This window comes from Haplochromis burtoni, unplaced genomic scaffold (genome assembly GCF_018398535.1).
Source record: "Haplochromis burtoni strain Fernald_Lab_line unplaced genomic scaffold, NCSU_Asbu1 Contig_238, whole genome shotgun sequence".
NCBI classification, from domain to species: domain Eukaryota; kingdom Metazoa; phylum Chordata; class Actinopteri; order Cichliformes; family Cichlidae; genus Haplochromis; species Haplochromis burtoni.
The window spans coordinates 108,576-126,822 of NW_024582599.1; the positions used below are offsets into that span (position 1 = coordinate 108,576).

Consider the following 18,247-nt stretch of genomic DNA (forward strand, 5'->3'; position numbering starts at 1 on the left):
ACTGTCACCTCCCGAGTGTTCATCCACTTAACAAACAGCAGCTTCTTTTCTAATCCAGGGCAGCTCGTCCCTCTCAGTCGTGTTAGGAAAGTCATTTTTGTCCATGTGCAGAAAGACAGCCTGTTTTTTCCCTTTTCTTTCCTCTAATGGTTCCACAGCAGCCAGCATGTGTGTTATGCAGATTGTGGAAGAGGGCAGGGCTGGTAGAACAGTTAGCCAAAGTGTAGCCACCACCGAGCAAAGAAAATGGTTTAAAGATCTATGACAGACGAGCAGCTCAGACCATAACTTATGTTGACCTCACTCTTTCCTGTGTACACAAAAAACTGTCACGTGTGACCCGGTGCCCAAACAGCTTGAACAAACCGTTTGTATTCACACTTTGTGGGCTTGTCCCTCATATACGACTTCATGCCACTGGTAGCCTTACATGCCACCATCCTCTAATCTGTGCAGATGTTTCTACAAGGCTGAAATGAGCTTTGCAGACAGTGTAATGTGATGATAGAGTGGATGTTCAGTCTGATTATGACAGAAACTCATCTTATTCCTTCTTTGCTGTTGTTTACACACAAGGAAGCTCTTAGAATATGTGTGTGCAATAAACAGTGTTGTTCCTACTCCGGGACAGTAGGGGGCAGCAGCAGGAGGAGAGTGAACTGTTCAGCAGCACATAACAAAGGAACAGGAAGTGGTTGTGCTGTTGGCAGAAAACGTGTGCGCTTTATGCGTTTTTTCCTTTTTTCTAAACATCAGACGTGAATCAAACAGTTTTCAGCTGCAGTTTGATTCAACTTGGAGTTACTTGAACTTCCTGTTGGTTTGTTGGTGGATTTAAGGAGGTTAAATTGATTAACTATTGTGATCTTTCAGTTAGCTTTTGTTGTGCAGATGCAGCAATGCATGATGGGAAAGACTCTCCGTATTTTATTAAAACGAAATAACCTGATCAAAGGAGCTTGACTACGATGACCTGGATGACTGTGAACCTTCACAGACGAAATAACCTGATGTGGCTCTGTTGGAAGCTCCTTCCTGTGTATATAAATAGTGTGTAGTCCCAGCCTCCTGCAGGCTGTGTTTGTGTTGATTGTGAGATTGTGAGCACCGTGAGTGTGCAGGGTTTGTGTGTGAAAGAGTCCCCAATGTGTGAGGTGAACAACTCATACTTACCTGGCAGGGGAGATACCATGATCAAGAAGGTGGTTCACCCAGGGCGAGGCTCAGCCATTGCACTCCGGTTGTGCTGACCCCTGCGAATTCCCCAAATGTGGGAATCTCGACTGCATAATTTCTGGTAGTGGGGGACTGCGTTCGCGCTCTCCCCTGATCACATGTTCAAAGAAAACAGCCCCCAAAACTCAGTTACTCAGACAGATTCAGAGATTTTTCTTATTGAGTATCTCAGGGAGATGTGAGTGAGCGGGTGATTTGAGTGATGTCAGGACTGGCTGCTGTGGCTCATTTGTTGAGTGCAATTTGTAGTTCTCCCTGTTCTCCACCAAAGGAAGACAGAGCTTTGCAAGTTGGTCTGCTCTTTGTCTCGGAACTTTTATTACTGAAGGAATTTGCTCATTCTGTGTCCTGTATTGATTAAAAATCACCACATGGATAAAAATAAATATCCTCTCATCTTTGATTTTGCAGATTAAAATGTGCATTTTTATTTATTTATTTATTGTGACTTGAACACTATTTTTGCTTACATAGCTGAAAGTGCACTAATCTAACACTCATAAGGTTTTACTATATCAGATTGACAAACGTTTACCAAAGCCCTGTAGGTACTGTTCTTTACAGCCTCTCCAACCCCGGTATTTTTACCATAAAAACGGTAACCTGACCAAAAAAACAGCCACAAAACAATTACAATTGTTTAAAAAAAACAGTGTTCAGTATTTTGCAATAATTTTTTGTGGACTGATTTAATAACTTCAGTAAAGGCATCTCCACCAATAAACCCATATTCAAAACCACCTACCTACAACTAAGGAAGGAGCCAAAGTGTAAGAAGTTCCAGTCTGAGGGGCGTACAAGTTCAGCTTAGCCAGCTCTTTGTGTTAGCAGATTTGATCAACACTAAAACTAAGAAATGACCGTGGTGCTTACAGAGGCTTTCATTGTTGGACTGTGTGTGTGTGTGCCCAGCTAAAGAGAGTGTTTGATAAATCATCAGCCAACACTGATGCTGCAGGCGAGTCGGTAGAGTAATGTTGCAGTTGGTAATCATGTGAATTTAAAAAATGTGTATTTTTTTAGTGCTATCAGCGTTAATCTTGTTAAAATGACAAGCTGACCGCGTCGACGCCGTGCAGCCCCACGCACGGGGCGATCCGCGCTAACTCGCTAACAGAGATTTGTCACATTAATGTGGTTATGGCGTTAACGGCATTTTAACAAAATTAAGGCTGACAGTATTTTTCCAGTTGGTGCTGCAGTGTTGTGGCAATTACACATTAAGGAGTGTCTGAACAAAAAGCAATTCGCTTCTGGCGCATTTCTTTATAATGATGACATTTGCAGGCAGGCATTCAGGCTGTGGTTGCCTAGGAAACTATCCAGGGTTATTAATACCTCTGTCATTTGTCAGTCAGTGACAACCTTTGCTCGTGTTGTTTGTGTGTAGCTTTGTTTTGGAGTTAGATTAAGAGAAAACAGAGAGGACTAACCAAACTTGGTATCATACCAAAAAACAGGATTGTGAGTTGGGATTTATTAAATTTTGCATATTCCTCCACCTTACATTGTCAGGTTCTCTTGGCATACATTCTTTATGTAGTCCAGTCTTTGGTGTTCGCACTCAAAAGCAAGATAGCGTAGTTCATTTCTTAAGCCACCAGTTTGCTAATACTCTTCAATAACACTATAAATATCTTGGCCGTGTTTCTCACATTTATCCCTGTTGTATTTAAAAATTTCACAAGCTTGCTCAGGGCACCGTGAACCTGGCAGTGTGACAGCGGTGTAGTCATGGGCAGACTCGTATGTAGGGAAGTTTTTCAGATGGCTTTTTGAGTTTAAGATTAAGTAACATTCAGCACTGGTGCACCTAACTTTTTTTTTTTTTTTTTTTGGCGCACCAGCACAAAAGTTAGGCGACCCAAATTCAACCACATCGCTTAACACCGCAGTTTTACGTGTGTACTTTTTTGGGGGGGGGGGGAATTGCTGTCCGTTAGGGCTGCCACAAACGATTATTTTGATAGTCGACTGGTCACCGATTATTTTTGCGATTAGTCGACTAATCAGATCATCATCCACTGGACGTAAAACTACAGCTTATTGCACCAGCAGCATCTGCTCTTATATAACTATCATTAGCTTACAGCTTTAAGCTTTTAAGGTGCTAACTAAAAATAAAGACAAGATGATAGTTTATTGAATTTAAATGAAATTTGCAGATTGTTTCGGTGTAAACTCAGCCGTCTGCTCCTTGCTATCTGAAATATAACAGGACACCGGAGTATATTCAAATTCAAATGACGCGTCGACTATTAAATTAGTCATCGACGATTTCGATAGTCGACGTAATCGTGACTAGTTGACTAATCGTGGCAGCCCTAGTAAATGATTAACTAACAATCTTGTCAACACAAAGTTCTTTATTTGGAGCACAGTTCTACAAGACAGATAAGTTACTGAAAAAGTGCTTCGTGCCAAAGCACTACCTCATCAGAGGAGGCCGAGATGATGGTTAAGTTTAACATTGTCTACAATACTACCAAAGAGTGCCAAAGCACTCTTTGGTACGTTTCTGAAACTTCCACGTTGTCGTAAAACGATTGCTTCGCAGTATTTCACACTTGGAGGATAAATCAGGCTCATTAAAACTGACCTGCTCATGTTGTTGAGGCTTACTTGCTGTAATGACCTCTTTCCAGTGGATTTCTGCTTCACAGAGGAAAAAAAGCACAAGCTCCCACCTGCCTGATCATGCTATGATCAGGCAGGTGGGAGCTTGTGCTTTTTTTCTCAATAAGCAGCGGTATCTCTGAATCAATCGGCATCTTTGTTATGCACTCGTCTTTATTTCATGTTTATCTTGTAAAGGTCCTTTACAAGACAAACAGTGGCATGTACTGCGCTGACTGCTAGCTGAAGTGAATAGTCAAAAATTTGTGTTGCGTTTGCCTCTGTGTGCTGCCTGTATGTCTTTTTTTGTTCTTGCTCTACGTGGACTACATACACCTGCTCCCTGTCACTTCAAAACATGCATCTCTAATCAGTGAGAGCGCCTTGGCACTACCCCTACTAGTGAAGACTATGTTGTTTCAACAGTGCTTTCCTCTCGGGTTCGTTGAACTCGGACACGCATAGAATCAACTTTTCCATGTTTTTGTTCATAGTGTGTTTGATCTTGGCGTGACTGTAGGCGCAGGAAGTAGAAAAGGATGGGTTTCAGAGCGAAGTGCTACTTTCTATGTAAAAGGGCCTTAACAGTGTGCTGTTTATCTTACATCCTTCTCTGGTAAAAGGTTTACCTTTACACAACTGCATTCTTATGCTTAAAGTAGCCAGATATATTTCTTGTACAAACTGTGGAAAGAACAAATAGTTTGTGTCCCTAGCAAAACTGTTATCAGCACAGGAAAGCCTGGTTTTGAAATATCTACAAGGCTCATTGAATGAATGAATGTATGAATGAATGCAGAATTGTATACAGTGACCGTAGACTCCGGATCAATCACAACGCAGAACTGTCTGCTTTAAGGATGCACTAATTTGACTTGTCTCAGATATGATACTGATGTCTCGGCTTCAAGATGTCATGTTGTTATTCATATAATTTATTTATTCATATAATTTATTTAGAGTAGCTTCATTTAAAGGCTGCTCAATGAGTTGTTGCACTGAACTAACGTCCTTCTAGCTGTCTGGCTTGTGAGACTTTCCTCTGACTGGACATAATGAAAGAAACCAAAGCTTCGTCTGACTTAGGCTGGATATTTAAGGCAACACACTATCCACCGACAGCGCTAAAGTGGAAACACGAAAGAGATTAAAGTGAACAGAAGAGAGATTCTGCTGCTGTTTGATTCTTGTGTGTCATTGATTCTGTGTCTTGTCTGCCTTTCTGCAGGTTTTTCTGGCTCCTCAGTTTCCTGAGGGTTTGTTATGTTATTTGTCCTCTCCCAAAACCCGAGTCCAAACCAGCCGGCTTACCACACGAAAAACAAAGCACATCTGCGTGCAGTGTCTTCTTTCTGTTTGGCCTGGATGCTTTGCCAATTTCCAGATAAGGTGGATGGGAAGTGGAGATGAGGCAGATGAGCTGGTGTGAGAAGACAATAGCAAATCGGAGGGGAGAAAGAGAACATTTATAAACCCAGACAACAGATGGTGAGTGAAAAAGAAACACTTGGTCCATCATGGGAAGCCCCCAGCAGCCTTGGCCTATTGCAGCATAAGTAAGGGAGGATTCAGGGTCACCTGATCCAACCCTATAAGCTTTCAAAGCATAGAAAGTGCAAAGCCTAATCTTAAAAGTACAAGTGTGCTTCTGATAAAACACATGAGGAATACACTATGAAATAAGTTGTTACCTTAAGGTTTTTAATTAAATAGGCTACACAGAACAGCTGTTTTTGTGTGAAGGTCCTTTGTTTCATTATTTTGGCTGCTGTAGAGCTGGAATGTACCAGCTTGTGGGATAAAGTGTGTTTTCTCTTCCCCACAGCCTGCGATGTTGCCGCGGCAGCATCAGACAGTTGGAAAGAAACAGACTCCATGTGGACGGAGGGCAGATGTCCTTCTGCCCAGCTAGAGAACACCAGGATGAATTCCTCAGACTCGGTATCTGACCTTGTGCTAGCGTGGCGGGCCCCGAGTTCCTTCTGATGCTGAACAGTGTCCAGCCTTATATGACCACAACGTGTAGGTGACAGACTCCCTCGTGTTCCTCAGATCTGGATCACTGGCATCTTTTTTTTTTTTTTTTTTAAGCATATCTTAGTGCTGTTTAAGTTTTGTTCATGCACATTTCAAGGTATTTTACTTACCTCTTGGTATTTTAATGTTATTCTAGGAATACTGCCTCGGTATCTTACTAAATATAATAATGCGACTTTTTCTTCATAATTGAGCGGTGCCTACTTCAATAAAGTGCGTTGTCAAGAATAGGTTATCTATATAAAAACCGGTGCTACAAGTAAGATCTGGGTCTGACTCGCTCCCTGATGGAGACAACTTAGAATTATGTTGCCAAATAAAACTCATTTTGATTGAATATTCTCATTCTTGTTGATTCTGTTGGCTTTTATAAAACCTTAAAGCTGATCTATTTCTGCAGTACACCGCTCCACTCTGAGCTGCATTATTATAAAATGAGGGTCACGTTTACACTCGACACCGAAGAGTGAACGGTGAAGTCAGAATGATGGAACAATAAAGTTTGAATTCAAGTTTGTTTTTTATTTTGTAAGAACAAAATTCTCTGCGCACCAGACACGAAGACGCAGACCTAAACAGACAAATTAAAATAACAAAACAAAACAAAAAAAAATAAAAATTGATAAAAGTTGCAAAAGACAGCTTTTACAAAACCATGTTGTCCACTGCCACTGAACAACCCGAGCTTAGAACAATCTTTTAAATGTTCTATGTCAGGTTCCTGCATGATACAAAAAAGTAAAAAGGACAACTTAATATTGAAGACACACAAAAACTGATACTCTAATGCCAACTTGTTCTCACTCTCAGGGTTACAAATACAGCTGTTATGTCAGAAGATAAGCGTCCAATGACATCTTGAGGCTTCTAACAAAAACGGCAGTAATTGAGGGGCTGGGGTGAAAACATGTTGATGCCACACATCTGGGGGATAAATATCAAAAGTTTAAATGCTTGTTAGCATTAGTTAAGCTTAATATATCAAATACACAGAATCACAACTGCATTGTGAGAGGTTACAATACATGACTGTTGAAAATCTGTTTCTCCCCCGTGGTGTGCCGCAAGCAGTTATGGTCTAAGTACACGTGAACATGGGAATGCAGGACCAATCTTCAGCTTCCTCGATACAAAAGAGCGCTCAGTTGGCGTGCTGAACAGTGGAGAAGCACAGTTTGAGGGTGTACGGGTAGGGACCGGCTACAGAGAGAGGAGAGAGTCAGCGTTAGCTAAACCCAAAGAAACAAAAACAAACCATATACAAAATTCCTGCAATGAGCCAACTGAACTGAATGTGTGCTTTAACAAGTGTGTAGGTGAAGCATGGTCAGCTCCTTAGAGTTAACTAACTCTTAACCTGACAACTGCTTACTGTGTATAATTTAAAAAAAGGATACTTGAGAGCATCATTGAAAACTTACTTGGATTTTTCATTTGGTAGTGGTTTATCATGGCCAGAGCTTCCATAGCATCGTTGATCGACTCCCACTCTAACAGACCTGAAGCACTGCGATCACTGGGAGCTGCTCCGCCTGGTGGGCACAGATGCAGAAATGTGATGAGACGTTAGATTTTATTCAGATTCAGTCATCGTTTTAAATATTTATCGGGTGCATCTGCCAGTCTTCTTAAAGCTCACTGGCATAACTCAAATACATAAATAAGAGGAGGCGGGTGTAAAGCAGCGTACTTTTTCCTGTGAACATTTTGACATTAACAGGAGCCTTGACACCGATCTCGTCACAAATCTGTAAGAAGACAAACATCGTTAGGGTCTGCAGGTGCAACACTTGTGATAGTCACAGTTTGTAGGAGGAACTGTGCACATGCAGCCCAAGGATTCAGACCTGAGAGAAGATCTCCGGCGTGGCTTCTGGCTGAGCGTTGAAGAAGTGCAGCACGTTGCTCGGGTGCTGGATGCGGTTTTTAGCTGCTTGTTCTGGGGAGGTGAACCGGTTGTTCCTGGAGCCATGGAATTCCTTGAAGCTGCTTGTGCCATCTTCCAGCTCGTAGCATTGACCAGGAACGATGGCTTGCTGCTTGGATACGCTGCAGGGAATAGGAGGGGGGAGGGGGATCAGCCTTTTAAAATCATTTATGGCTCTTACTATTTAAGTCTCCAAAACTCAGCAGCTTCAGAAGCTCAGGCATAAACCAGTGGGTGATGTGTCCATGTTTTGTGACGACATTTCCACAGCCTTTACTTTGGACTAAAACAGTGTGTCAGCCTTTGTGTGATTCAAGTCTTTAAAGTGAAACTAACATCAGCCACTCTGCTGCCCGTAGACTTCTTGTTTGTGATTGGTCAGATGTTTTCAACTCCAACTGCTATCCAGATGATAGATTAGAGAATCCGGGGCAAACGGCTATCAGTTAACACTGGGGCGAGTGAAACTGTTGTGTGTGACTAGAAGCTGCTTTGTTCGGGCTCAGATGGTCCTGGAGCGATTTCGTCAGTCTGACACTTGTAGATTAAACTGTTCAAGTTTAACTCACCACACATTCAGTTTCTGTCCAAACAGGAAGTTGTTGTTGAGGTGAGTGATTGCACGGTCCACAGCGTAGCAGTCTCCCATCTCCACCATGGCTGCTCCGGGCTTACTCTTCATGAACTTCACCTGGAAGGGTTCAAAGACAGGATTGACTGGTGCTCTGCTATTTGCCTTTTGCTTTGACCTAAACACAGAATCAATTTGCTCTCGACTTGTGTGCGTGCTGATGAACTGGAACAAGTGTGGCATTGTTGAGGTGGAAAATATCGACTCCGTTTCAGCCATGATAACACTTCCTGCTTACATTCCTTTGTTTCACTCTCAGTGTGAAATTTTGCTCGCTGGTAACTTCATCCTGCTCGCTGAGCTTTTATATCCAAACAGGAGTTAGAAAAACAAATGTGAGACACCTCCTGAGTCATTGTTAAATGTTCATGTCAGTGCATTTACTTCTGAAGGAATATACATTAACTGCATAAAAAGATTGAGACCGTTATGCAAGTTTAAGTAGCAAATCTGGACACAGCACCTGTACCAGTTACCATTTAAAATCATGAGCCTGTGCTGGTCCGACGCAGGGTTTACATTTTCCTGTGTTCATTATTTTAAATGTTTGCATTAACTTAACGTTCACCTAAGTAATCTCACTTCAGGTTTTACTGTTCAAAGGTGCCATATTAGGTTTAAGTCATAATATAGAGTTACAGGGTTTTGTAAGTTCATATTAATTACTACAGCACACATGAGGACCCACAGGCACGACATCCCAGGGACTTAGAAAGAACACAGGTCTAATAAAAGATGATTTTGGTGCGTGTCTAATGGTCAGCAGAGGTCTGACTGCTGAAGACTTCTGGTCCTAAACAATAAGAAAACATCCATCAGCTCCGAACTCTGACATCATCCACCGATGTCGTTAAAATAAAGACCATAGCCTGATATAAAAGACTGATGTCTTTTATAAAAGACCCACCTTCATCTTAGCTCTTTCAAACCAGGACAGTTCTGACCAACTGTGGGAGCGTGAACATACCCATGATTATCAATACAGTACTTAGAACTCATGATTTAACCCACAGTATAAACAGGAAAGTGTTTACTGAGCTCAAGGGAGATGAAGGATGTTTTCACATACACCAAACACAATCAATGATTGATGATTTACACTGCAGCAGCTCAACCATCAGCTTCGCAGCTAAAAAACAGGCACTGACCCGCTCTACGTTCCCATAGAGACAGAAGATGTTGAAGACGCGGTCGGCGTTCATCTTGACAGGGTCCAACCCGTACACCATGACAACCGGCGAATCAGCATGTGCGCCGTACTCGCCAGGAGGAGGGGGAGGAGGTCCGTAGCCTGGACCGTAGCTTCTCCCTCCACGCCCTCTCATTGGTGGACCCATACGGCGACCTTCGTAGGGCGGGGATCCGTAGCTTTCATCGTAACCATGGTAACCGCCTCCTGAAGAACGAGGCAGAAATCAGGAAAGTGAGAAAACGTGAAAATAACCCCAGTAATCAAGCAGGGTGAGGTAAATACAGAAATCTGTAGAGCCAATTACATAGGACACAGCACCACCTCACTGCCACTGTGTGGAGGACCCAATTTACACAATCGTCTTAACTTGAACGTACCAAGTTTAAAATGACTGTTTACTCATATTGGATGTAGATAGTTTGGATTATTAAAGTTTAAACCTCAGTTTCCCCAGTTTAGGGCTAATAAACCTAGTCTTAAACTAGATCTCGACTGAATCCTTCTTTCAGTCTGGGACTAGGATTAATCCACATACAGAGGAGATTAGCTCAGCATTTTGCATGTTGTGTTTCAGTGGGTTCTCTTGTTCCCCAGGGGCGTGAGAGCCTTACCGTACTCTGGAGGGTGGTCGCCCAGCAGAGCAGGCTGTCTCTGGCGCTTGTTAGGGTTGGCATTCACATCGTCTATAAGAACAGGAAGACAAAAGGAAAGAAGAAAAGGATAGAGAAAGAAAAAAAATAAAGGTGATAAATATAACAAGAAAAGTCTGGAAACAGAACTGTAATCTCTACATGACAATGGGATGCTTGAGCACAAAATATGTATTATGGTAAACTGACATTTTGATGCCAAAGGTGCATCAGAGTGCACACCAAAGCGTCTAAATAATCTGTCAGAGGAACAATTACAAAAACAAAAAAAGAAACTAATCAGAGTACTTAAGAGAAACGCATGCATTTAAAGATTGATGCATCTGGCTCTCACAGGCCAGATGCATCGGGCCTGCGAGAGCCGCTCAGATTACAGATTACACTCCAAACATCTCAACCATCTCAGCAACTGCCCCTTTTGGTCTTGAGTGATTGTAAAGGAATGGTGGGGAGGGCAAGGACGTGTAATGAATGACAAAGACAGAATTAGGGTCTAAGGAAATAACCCCAAAACCCCTTTAACTCAAAAACATCCACAATGCTAAACCCCTTAGCATGTAAAGTGGAACAGGAGTAAATGGCAAGGATGAGGTGGATGCTGATGATCTCAGAGGTGAAGAGGGTAAGGGTATCAAACAAAGTCAGTCTGGATAAGTATGACAAATGGCTAAATTTAAAAAAAAAAAAAAAAAAAAAAAAAAGTTTGTACGCTCACACACACCTGCATTGCTCCCATTGCCATCTGCATCACCATCTGTACAGGTACACAATAATCATACACAATCAGAAGGGAAGCCAGGTTAATCATGGTTACATCTTAACTCAAGTGAAGTTACCCGAGGTAAGTGTGGAGAGTGCATTAAGACCACTCGTAAATGATAAGGCTTTCTGTCCTCAGTGGGGAAGAGTTTTATAAGAAATGCAAGCTTGGTACCTTTGCAGGTGACAAATTTAGACTCTCCTAGCTTTACCAGGTGTGTGCCGCTTTGTAATTAGCAGGGTTGGTCACAGACAGACTAAATAAAAGAAGGACGTAACCACCATTGGTTTGCGAAGCCTTGTTAGGAAGTTTCAGGATGAGTTCTGAAACCACACGAAACGAGAGAACCCGAAGGGCACCGCTCACTCTTTGGCTAACAACTTGTGACTCACAAGCAAATAGCCAATAGGACACCCTGGAAAACCTTATTGTGTCCATAGTTTATTTGGTAAACTTAATGCGTTACTCGGTGAGAATATAAACCAATCAGGAAAGTGTTAAATGAGGTCCATAGACGTCTACACAGCTGCAAGTCTTTTTGCCCCCTGCCGCCCATTTAGAAGAAACTTTTCAGTGTTGGTAGCTACGCCCATCTTTTATGCCATCTGTTGTCAAGCACATCCGACACGAGCCCATTAAGTTCACACCCAAACTCCAGATTAAAACATGATTTATTTCCCAAAGAAACTAGCACAGCTCCAGGGAAGATGGATGAGATTACTGATGGCTGTAAACTGCCAACAGAGGGAGCAACAACACAGCTTACAGACATACAGAGAGCAGGTTTGACATTAGAAAACAGAACCACAGCCTCTTCCAGAAAGAGATTAAGCCTGTGTGAGGGGAAGGAAAAAAATAATTTAAAAAGAATGGAGTCATGTCTGTCTTGTGTGGCGATGTTGGTAGCTGGGCTTTGGGGTCATGTGGTGCTGTGCAGTTATGTTCCTTGAGAACAGGTCTCGATTTACTTACTGCAAGTTTACAAACAGTGGGAGGAAGACATTTGCTGCGGCAGTTCCACCACTCTCCACTCAACTCATTTCATCCCAAACTCTTATCCATTTCCTCTTTTTGGGGAGGGGGGGGCAAGTCTCCACCTCAGGATCGATTTCCTGGTTTAGCAAGCTGAAACGCCCACTGGTAGGTGGGGAGCTTGGTTGGCGTTTCCATCCTTTTTGTTGCGTTTTGGAAAGGTAGGACTTGAAGCTGCCATAGAGCACATTTCAGTGGGGGGGAAGCTGGCTCCTCTTAGCCGCAAATTGCCAAACCTGCATCACATGGAAGGTGTTACACAGGTTCTAGAGACTTAAATATATTTAAAGAAAAAAAAGGAGAAAGAAGCTAAACAGGGATGCAAGTAGTAAGAAAATCAGAGGGAGAAAGAGGAGAAAGAGCGAGAGAGAAAAGCTGAACTCCATGTGAGGGAGGGACACAGTGGATGGTCTGACTGGACTCTGAGTGTGCTGATGGTGTTGTCAGCAGTGTCTTGTCTTCATCAGTTGTCTTGTGTTGACTCCAATGTGAGTGGAAATGTCTTGATTCGAGGGTGTGAGGTGGATCAGTCGGTACGGCATCAGTGTGCTGCGTTCGTGTCGCAAAGCGTGACGAGCAGTTTAGCTCGAGGCTTTAAAAAAAATGTGATCTTGACTGATTGTTATCAGTATGCATCGTCTGCTGTGGTGAAAGATGCCTGTCACTAGCTTCTGACTGGGTGGGTGGTGCTGTGTCTTCTCTGGTGTCAGTCTTCGTTTGGTGTAGACAATGGGAGCACTGTAGCTGCTTGTGTCTCAAAGTGACGAAGAAGGGGGAAAACGGAGGGGAGGGACCGAGTGTAGCTCAGTACCAAAACTCCCCACACTCTACAAATGTCTCCATGGATCTTGTGCAAGAATGCAGAGATGACGATTGAGTGGTGTATCAGTCCTACATCGGCGTGTTGGATGGATGGTATCTCAGAGGACATTTGGCCCTCTGTGTGATAGTGGTAGTGTCCTCCCTGAAGAAGTGGATGCTTGAGATGGTGGTCGCTGAGTGTTGATGTCAGCGTGTATCTGCACAAAGCTTCTGTGCATAGTTGGTTTTTTTGAAAGTCACCCATTACAGATAGCCAGTCAACTGATGCTGGTCCAACACCTCTGTTCTCAGCCAAAATTAAATGTAATAAAATACAGAAGCAAACTTCAACTGAAGCACATTTGGCTTTTTACACCCGACTACCGACCCCCCCCAAACATGTTTTGTCAACCAAAATGTAAATTTTAAGGTGTAATTAAAAACAGTGGGAAAGACCAGCATTAGTCTTGGTGGCAAACACATGTTTTTCAGTTAAGTGACTTTAAAGGTACCTTTTGTAATTGCCCTCTGCAGGCAGGAGGGCAACACTTAAAAACTTCAGATGCTTAAACTTAATTAGAAAAAAACAAAAAAAAAAACCAAGCTTTTTTTAAAAACTACAATTGTAAATAACTGTTCGCCTGGTTTAACAATGGTTAGGTTAAGTCACTGTACCTCGGGGTAGAAAGTGGCATTACACAAGAGTACAGCCCAACCATAGACCAACTTCAGTTGTACAAAAAAGTACCTTTAAAGTCAAAGTTTAACCACACTTTGAAAAAAAAAAAAAAAAAAAAAAAAAAAAAAAGTAATAGTACTAACAGATATCCAAAAACAATCCTGCAAAAATGTGCCATGAGAAGGGCAGGAACAGCAAATGCCAGCAGAAAGAAAATGTGCACATAGCAGGTTAGCTTCTCTGTGACTGAACTGATTCAAGAGGACATTTAATGAGAAATAATAGAGCAGCCAATGCTCAGTCAGTGTGACCATACAGACATGTCTCAAAACTGGGACTGGGAAAAATAAACCTTAATCTTCTCTACTTTAAGTTACATGAAGAATATCAGAATGTCTTATTTAAATTTTAAAAAATAAATACAAATAACAGTATAAAGGAGTAAATACTGTTGCTTCCAGTCAGTCACACTGCTGTAATGTGAAGAAAAGGCTGTAAGACATTTCGACCTTTTCTGCAGCAGAAAACAAAAACGCACTTTAACTGTCCAAGTTTGATTTAGACTTCTGCGGGAAATAGACGTCCTAACCTGTCACCCCTACCTTTCACGCCATTCAAGTCATTACATTTAACAGGACGCACACATCAGGTTACGAAGTAAGGTTAAAAGGATTTTCCATTTCCTGTTAAGCTTTGAGGCAGATTTGCTGCTGAAGCCTATTTCAGGCATTAGACTGGTCCCTGCAAACCAAGTAATTTTAACATCTTTACACAAGAAGCTAGCATAATCTTTAAGACTGAATACTAGATTTGTTTATATTATTGGTCTGAAACTGCAAAATGATTACCAACTTGAGCTTTAAAAATAATAGTAGTGGAGCAAATATTGCGCATTAGCTCTAATTTAGATTAGATTTAGTTTTAATCAAGCAAGAGAAACGCCTCCACCTCCCTGCTTTTTCCCAGCCTTATTGTTTCTGTAATGTTATAGACTTCCTTTAACGTAAAACAGCTACAAGGAAAAGAAAGAAAGAAAAACAATGTTTAACGGTGGGTTCGCTTTGCAGGTGAACTGACTGGTATATATACACCATCACTGGCCTGGCTGTTTTTAACCCTTTATGCATTTTGTTGTTTTGCAGTATTATTTATTATAAGACACCCAACTTTAGAAAAATCAACCCATTTATTTAAATCACTCTTTGTGGAGGAGGACATATTGTTATTGTGCTGTCCCAGCATTAGGCAAACAGTCTCTCTACTGCTTTGGGGAAAAGAAAGCTGCTCTATTCTTGAAACAGTGAAAACTACTTCCTGACAGTAACTTCCGCCCGAGGTGAACTGACTTAATGAGCTGTTGGGAAACAAACTAGGTTAGACAGGTGCCGAAGCAGGATCTACAGTCACAAGCACCACAATTTACTCATCTTAAGAGTCTGAAGGGAGGGTCACGTAACAAGTAAAGTACACAAGTAAACCAGAACAACAAGATGCCACAGAAAATATTAGCCTCGCTATGTTATCTTTCTCTCTGTCTGTTCCTGCCAGTCTCTCCACTTAGCGATATGCTGGTTTGTAAAAAATAAAAAATTACAAGTTCTGCTTTTTTTTTGTTTTTACTTAATGAACCTGAAAGCCCAGAGAAATGTAAAGACCCAAAGTAACGCTTCAGTCATAATGCCACAATGGTTTGTTTCAAAATATGCCACATACACTTAAAAAAAAATGGATCCATGTTGTAGCATTATCAGTGAAGAGTGCTGCCTCCATCTGCCCAGTAGCATGCTTGCTGCAAGTCCCCACAGTGGCAGTAAGGGTGCTGAACAGTATCAGGCTTCTCAGCTACAGAGCATATGTAGCACTAAGCAAATGTCTGGGGGTGTGTGTCTGCTGCTTGAGGTTTTACCTGGGCCTCCCAGATTGGGGTTTGTGTAGTCCCAAGTGTCCTGGTCATTCTTGAACACATTCAAACGAGTTGGCTGGAATAAAATGAAGAAAAAAAAATTATATGAATAAACAAATCTGACTTTTAACCTGTCAAATGAAAATAAATTTTAACTGACTGGACCGGGGTTCTAAACCGGTGGCTCTTTCCCTCCAATCTACTGTGGCTTTGGCTAAAAAACTATCTAGAATCAGTTCTACTTATAACTAGCTTTCATTACATGTCATTAACTCAGAAACATTCACTTTCTAACAAAGAATTTTATTTGCAGGTGTTACCTTTGCATACTCGATCTTCAGGGTGCAGCAGCCAGAGTAGATATCTGCTCCATTGAGTGACGCCTTGGCCCTCTGGGCACTTTGAACGGAGTCAAACGTGATGGCATGGTTAAGGGCACAAGGTGTGTATTTGGACTTTTTAAATGCCACTAAAGAATGAAAAAGAATACAGGAGACAAGAAAAAACAAAACGAAAAAACCCCCACATGCTGTTAGACACTGTGGGTAAATTTTAAGCAACTGTAAAAACTTTTCTGATCTCCACCCTGTTTCTTATATGTTTATAAAGATACCAGCTTTCCTTTGTTTCTCACAGTTAACAAATAAGATAGCAGCCAATGAGGACTTGAAAGGATATTCAACCATTGCCTGGACGCCGTTTTTCCTGAAGATAACGATTCTCTGGACCGGCCCACAGTTGTTGCAGATAGTGTAGAGGACGTCCTGAGAACATGAAACAAAACACGTTTTATGATTAGATTTGTTATTCAAAACAATCTTAATGCAAGTTTTGACCCCCCCTTAAAAGTTTCATACTATTTAGTTATTTTTTTTAAATAATCAGTTTTCTTGAAACTCCCAGATTTCCCCCCAATCTGAGCACCACCTTCTGTACAGTCTGAGAATCTGAGTTACAAAATTCTAACTGTGCAATTACCCAAAGCAGCATTAAAGTGCAACCAGCAGGTGTGAAGTCAATTCCTGAGTGTACTCCCATTCAAAAGGTTTACAACTGTAATCATAAGCTAGGTGGAGTGCAGCAATTCCCAAATGGTGGCGTTCAGAACTTACTGATGCTGTTGGTGTGTCATTAACTATATAAAAGATCCATGTTAAATTTTAAAAATTGATTAAATATGTCAGTCTGAGGATGTGAACTTCTTCAGTAGGGTGCACCATATAAAGCGGATTAACATAACGCTACTCATTGTGTATTAGGGCTGGGGGTTATGGCCTAAAATCCATATCACGGTATAATTTGAAGCATGTGCGGTGACGAGATATATATGGAGACTGTCCCCACTGCTGTTCTGCATAGGCCTGAACCCCCTCAGTGAGATCATTAACAAGACTGGCTACGGATACCGACTACGGAACGGAGCAGTTGTCAGCCACCTCCTGTACATGGATGACATCAAGCTGTATGCCAAGAGTGAACGAGACATCGATTCACTGATCCACACTACCAGGCTATACAGCAATGACATTGGAATGTCGTTCGGACTGGAGAAGTGTAGTCGGATGGTAACAAAGAGAGGGAAGGTAGTCAGAACTGAGGGGATTGAACTACCAGAAGGCAACATTGCAGACATAGAGGACAGTTACAAGTACCTGGGGATCCCGCAGGCAAATGGGAACCATGAAGAGGCCGCTAGAAAGCTGCAACCACCAAGTACCTGCAGAGGGTCAGGCAAGTCCTGAGGAGTCAGCTGAATGGTAAGAACAAGATCCGGGCCATCAACACGTACGCCCTGCCCGTGATCAGGTACCCTGCTGGGGTAATAGGCTGGCCAAAGGAGGAGATAGAAGCCACTGACATAAAGACAAGAAAGCTCCTTACCATGCATGGAGGGTTTCACCCCAAGTCCAGCACCCTGAGGCTGTACGCTAAGCGGAAGGAAGGGGGCCGGGGACTGGTGAGTGTCAGCACCACAGTCCAGGATGAGACAACGAACATCCAAGAATACATTGGGAAGATGGCCCCAACTGACCGAGTGCTCAGTGAATACCTCAGGCAGCAGAAACCCAAGAAAGAGGAGGGAGACGAGGAACCATCATGGAAGGACAGGCCCCTGCACGGTATGTACCACCGGCAGATAGAGGAGGTGGCTGATATCCAGAAATCCTACCAGTGGCTGGACAAAGCTGGACTGAAAGACAGCACAGAGGCACTAATCATGGCAGCACAAGAACAAGCTCTGAGTACAAGATCCATAGAGGCTGGGGTCTATCACACCAGGCAAGACCCCAGGTGCAGGCTGTGTAAAGATGCCCCAGAGACAATCCAGCACATAACAGCAGGGTGCAAGATGCTAGCAGGCAAGGCATACATGGAACGCCATAACCAAGTGGCCGGCATAGTGTACAGGAACATCTGTGCCGAGTATAACCTGGAAGTCCCGAGGTCAAAATGGGAGATGCCCCCAAGGGTGGTGGAGAATGACCGAGCTAAGATCCTGTGGGACTTCCAGATACAGACGGACAAAATGGTGGTGGCTAACCAACCGGACATAGTGGTGGTAGACAAACAGAAGAAGACGGCCGTAGTGATCGATGTAGCGGTTCCGAATGACAGCAATATCAGGAAGAAGGAACACGAGAAGCTGGAAAATACCAAGGCTCAGAGAAGAGCTCGAGAGGATGTGGAGGGTGAAGGTAACGGTGGTCCCCGTGGTAATCGGAGCACTAGGTGCGGTGACTCCCAAGCTAGGCGAGTGGCTCCAGCAATCCCGGGAATAACAT

At 42.6% G+C, this 18,247-nt stretch overlaps 1 protein-coding gene, 1 long non-coding RNA gene and 1 other non-coding gene across 4 annotated transcripts in view; 2 read left to right on the top strand and 1 right to left on the bottom strand.

The window, feature by feature from the left end:
* The window catches only part of LOC102314400, a 21,521-nt gene extending 15,295 nt beyond the window's left edge, over positions 1–6,226 (top strand). The window contains exons 2-3 of the long non-coding RNA XR_316802.2: positions 5,081–5,340; positions 5,678–6,226. This is a non-coding gene — a long non-coding RNA (uncharacterized LOC102314400). The remainder of the gene's footprint in view (positions 1–5,080; positions 5,341–5,677) is intronic.
* On the top strand, positions 1,166–1,329 carry LOC121815550. Its single transcript, XR_006055175.1, has one exon. It is a non-coding gene; the product is annotated as a U1 spliceosomal RNA (small nuclear RNA).
* Positions 6,227–6,390: 164 nt separating the features above from the next.
* Positions 6,391–18,247, bottom strand: part of LOC102314618 (heterogeneous nuclear ribonucleoprotein L) — a 15,197-nt gene continuing 3,340 nt past the window's right edge. Inside the window, exons 4-14 of one of the 2 annotated variants that reach the window (XM_005937989.3) lie at positions 16,143–16,228; positions 15,785–15,881; positions 15,468–15,540; positions 11,011–11,043; positions 10,251–10,322; positions 9,596–9,843; positions 8,386–8,507; positions 7,737–7,938; positions 7,580–7,637; positions 7,311–7,421; positions 6,391–7,089 (exon numbers count right to left, since the gene is read on the bottom strand). In XM_005937989.3, the coding sequence (XP_005938051.1) occupies positions 7,031–7,089; positions 7,311–7,421; positions 7,580–7,637; positions 7,737–7,938; positions 8,386–8,507; positions 9,596–9,843; positions 10,251–10,322; positions 11,011–11,043; positions 15,468–15,540; positions 15,785–15,881; positions 16,143–16,228 (1,161 nt within the window). In that variant the 3' untranslated portion in view covers positions 6,391–7,030. The remainder of the gene's footprint in view (positions 7,090–7,310; positions 7,422–7,579; positions 7,638–7,736; positions 7,939–8,385; positions 8,508–9,595; positions 9,844–10,250; positions 10,323–11,010; positions 11,044–15,467; positions 15,541–15,784; positions 15,882–16,142; positions 16,229–18,247) is intronic. The other variant, XM_005937990.3, reaches the window with a different exon arrangement.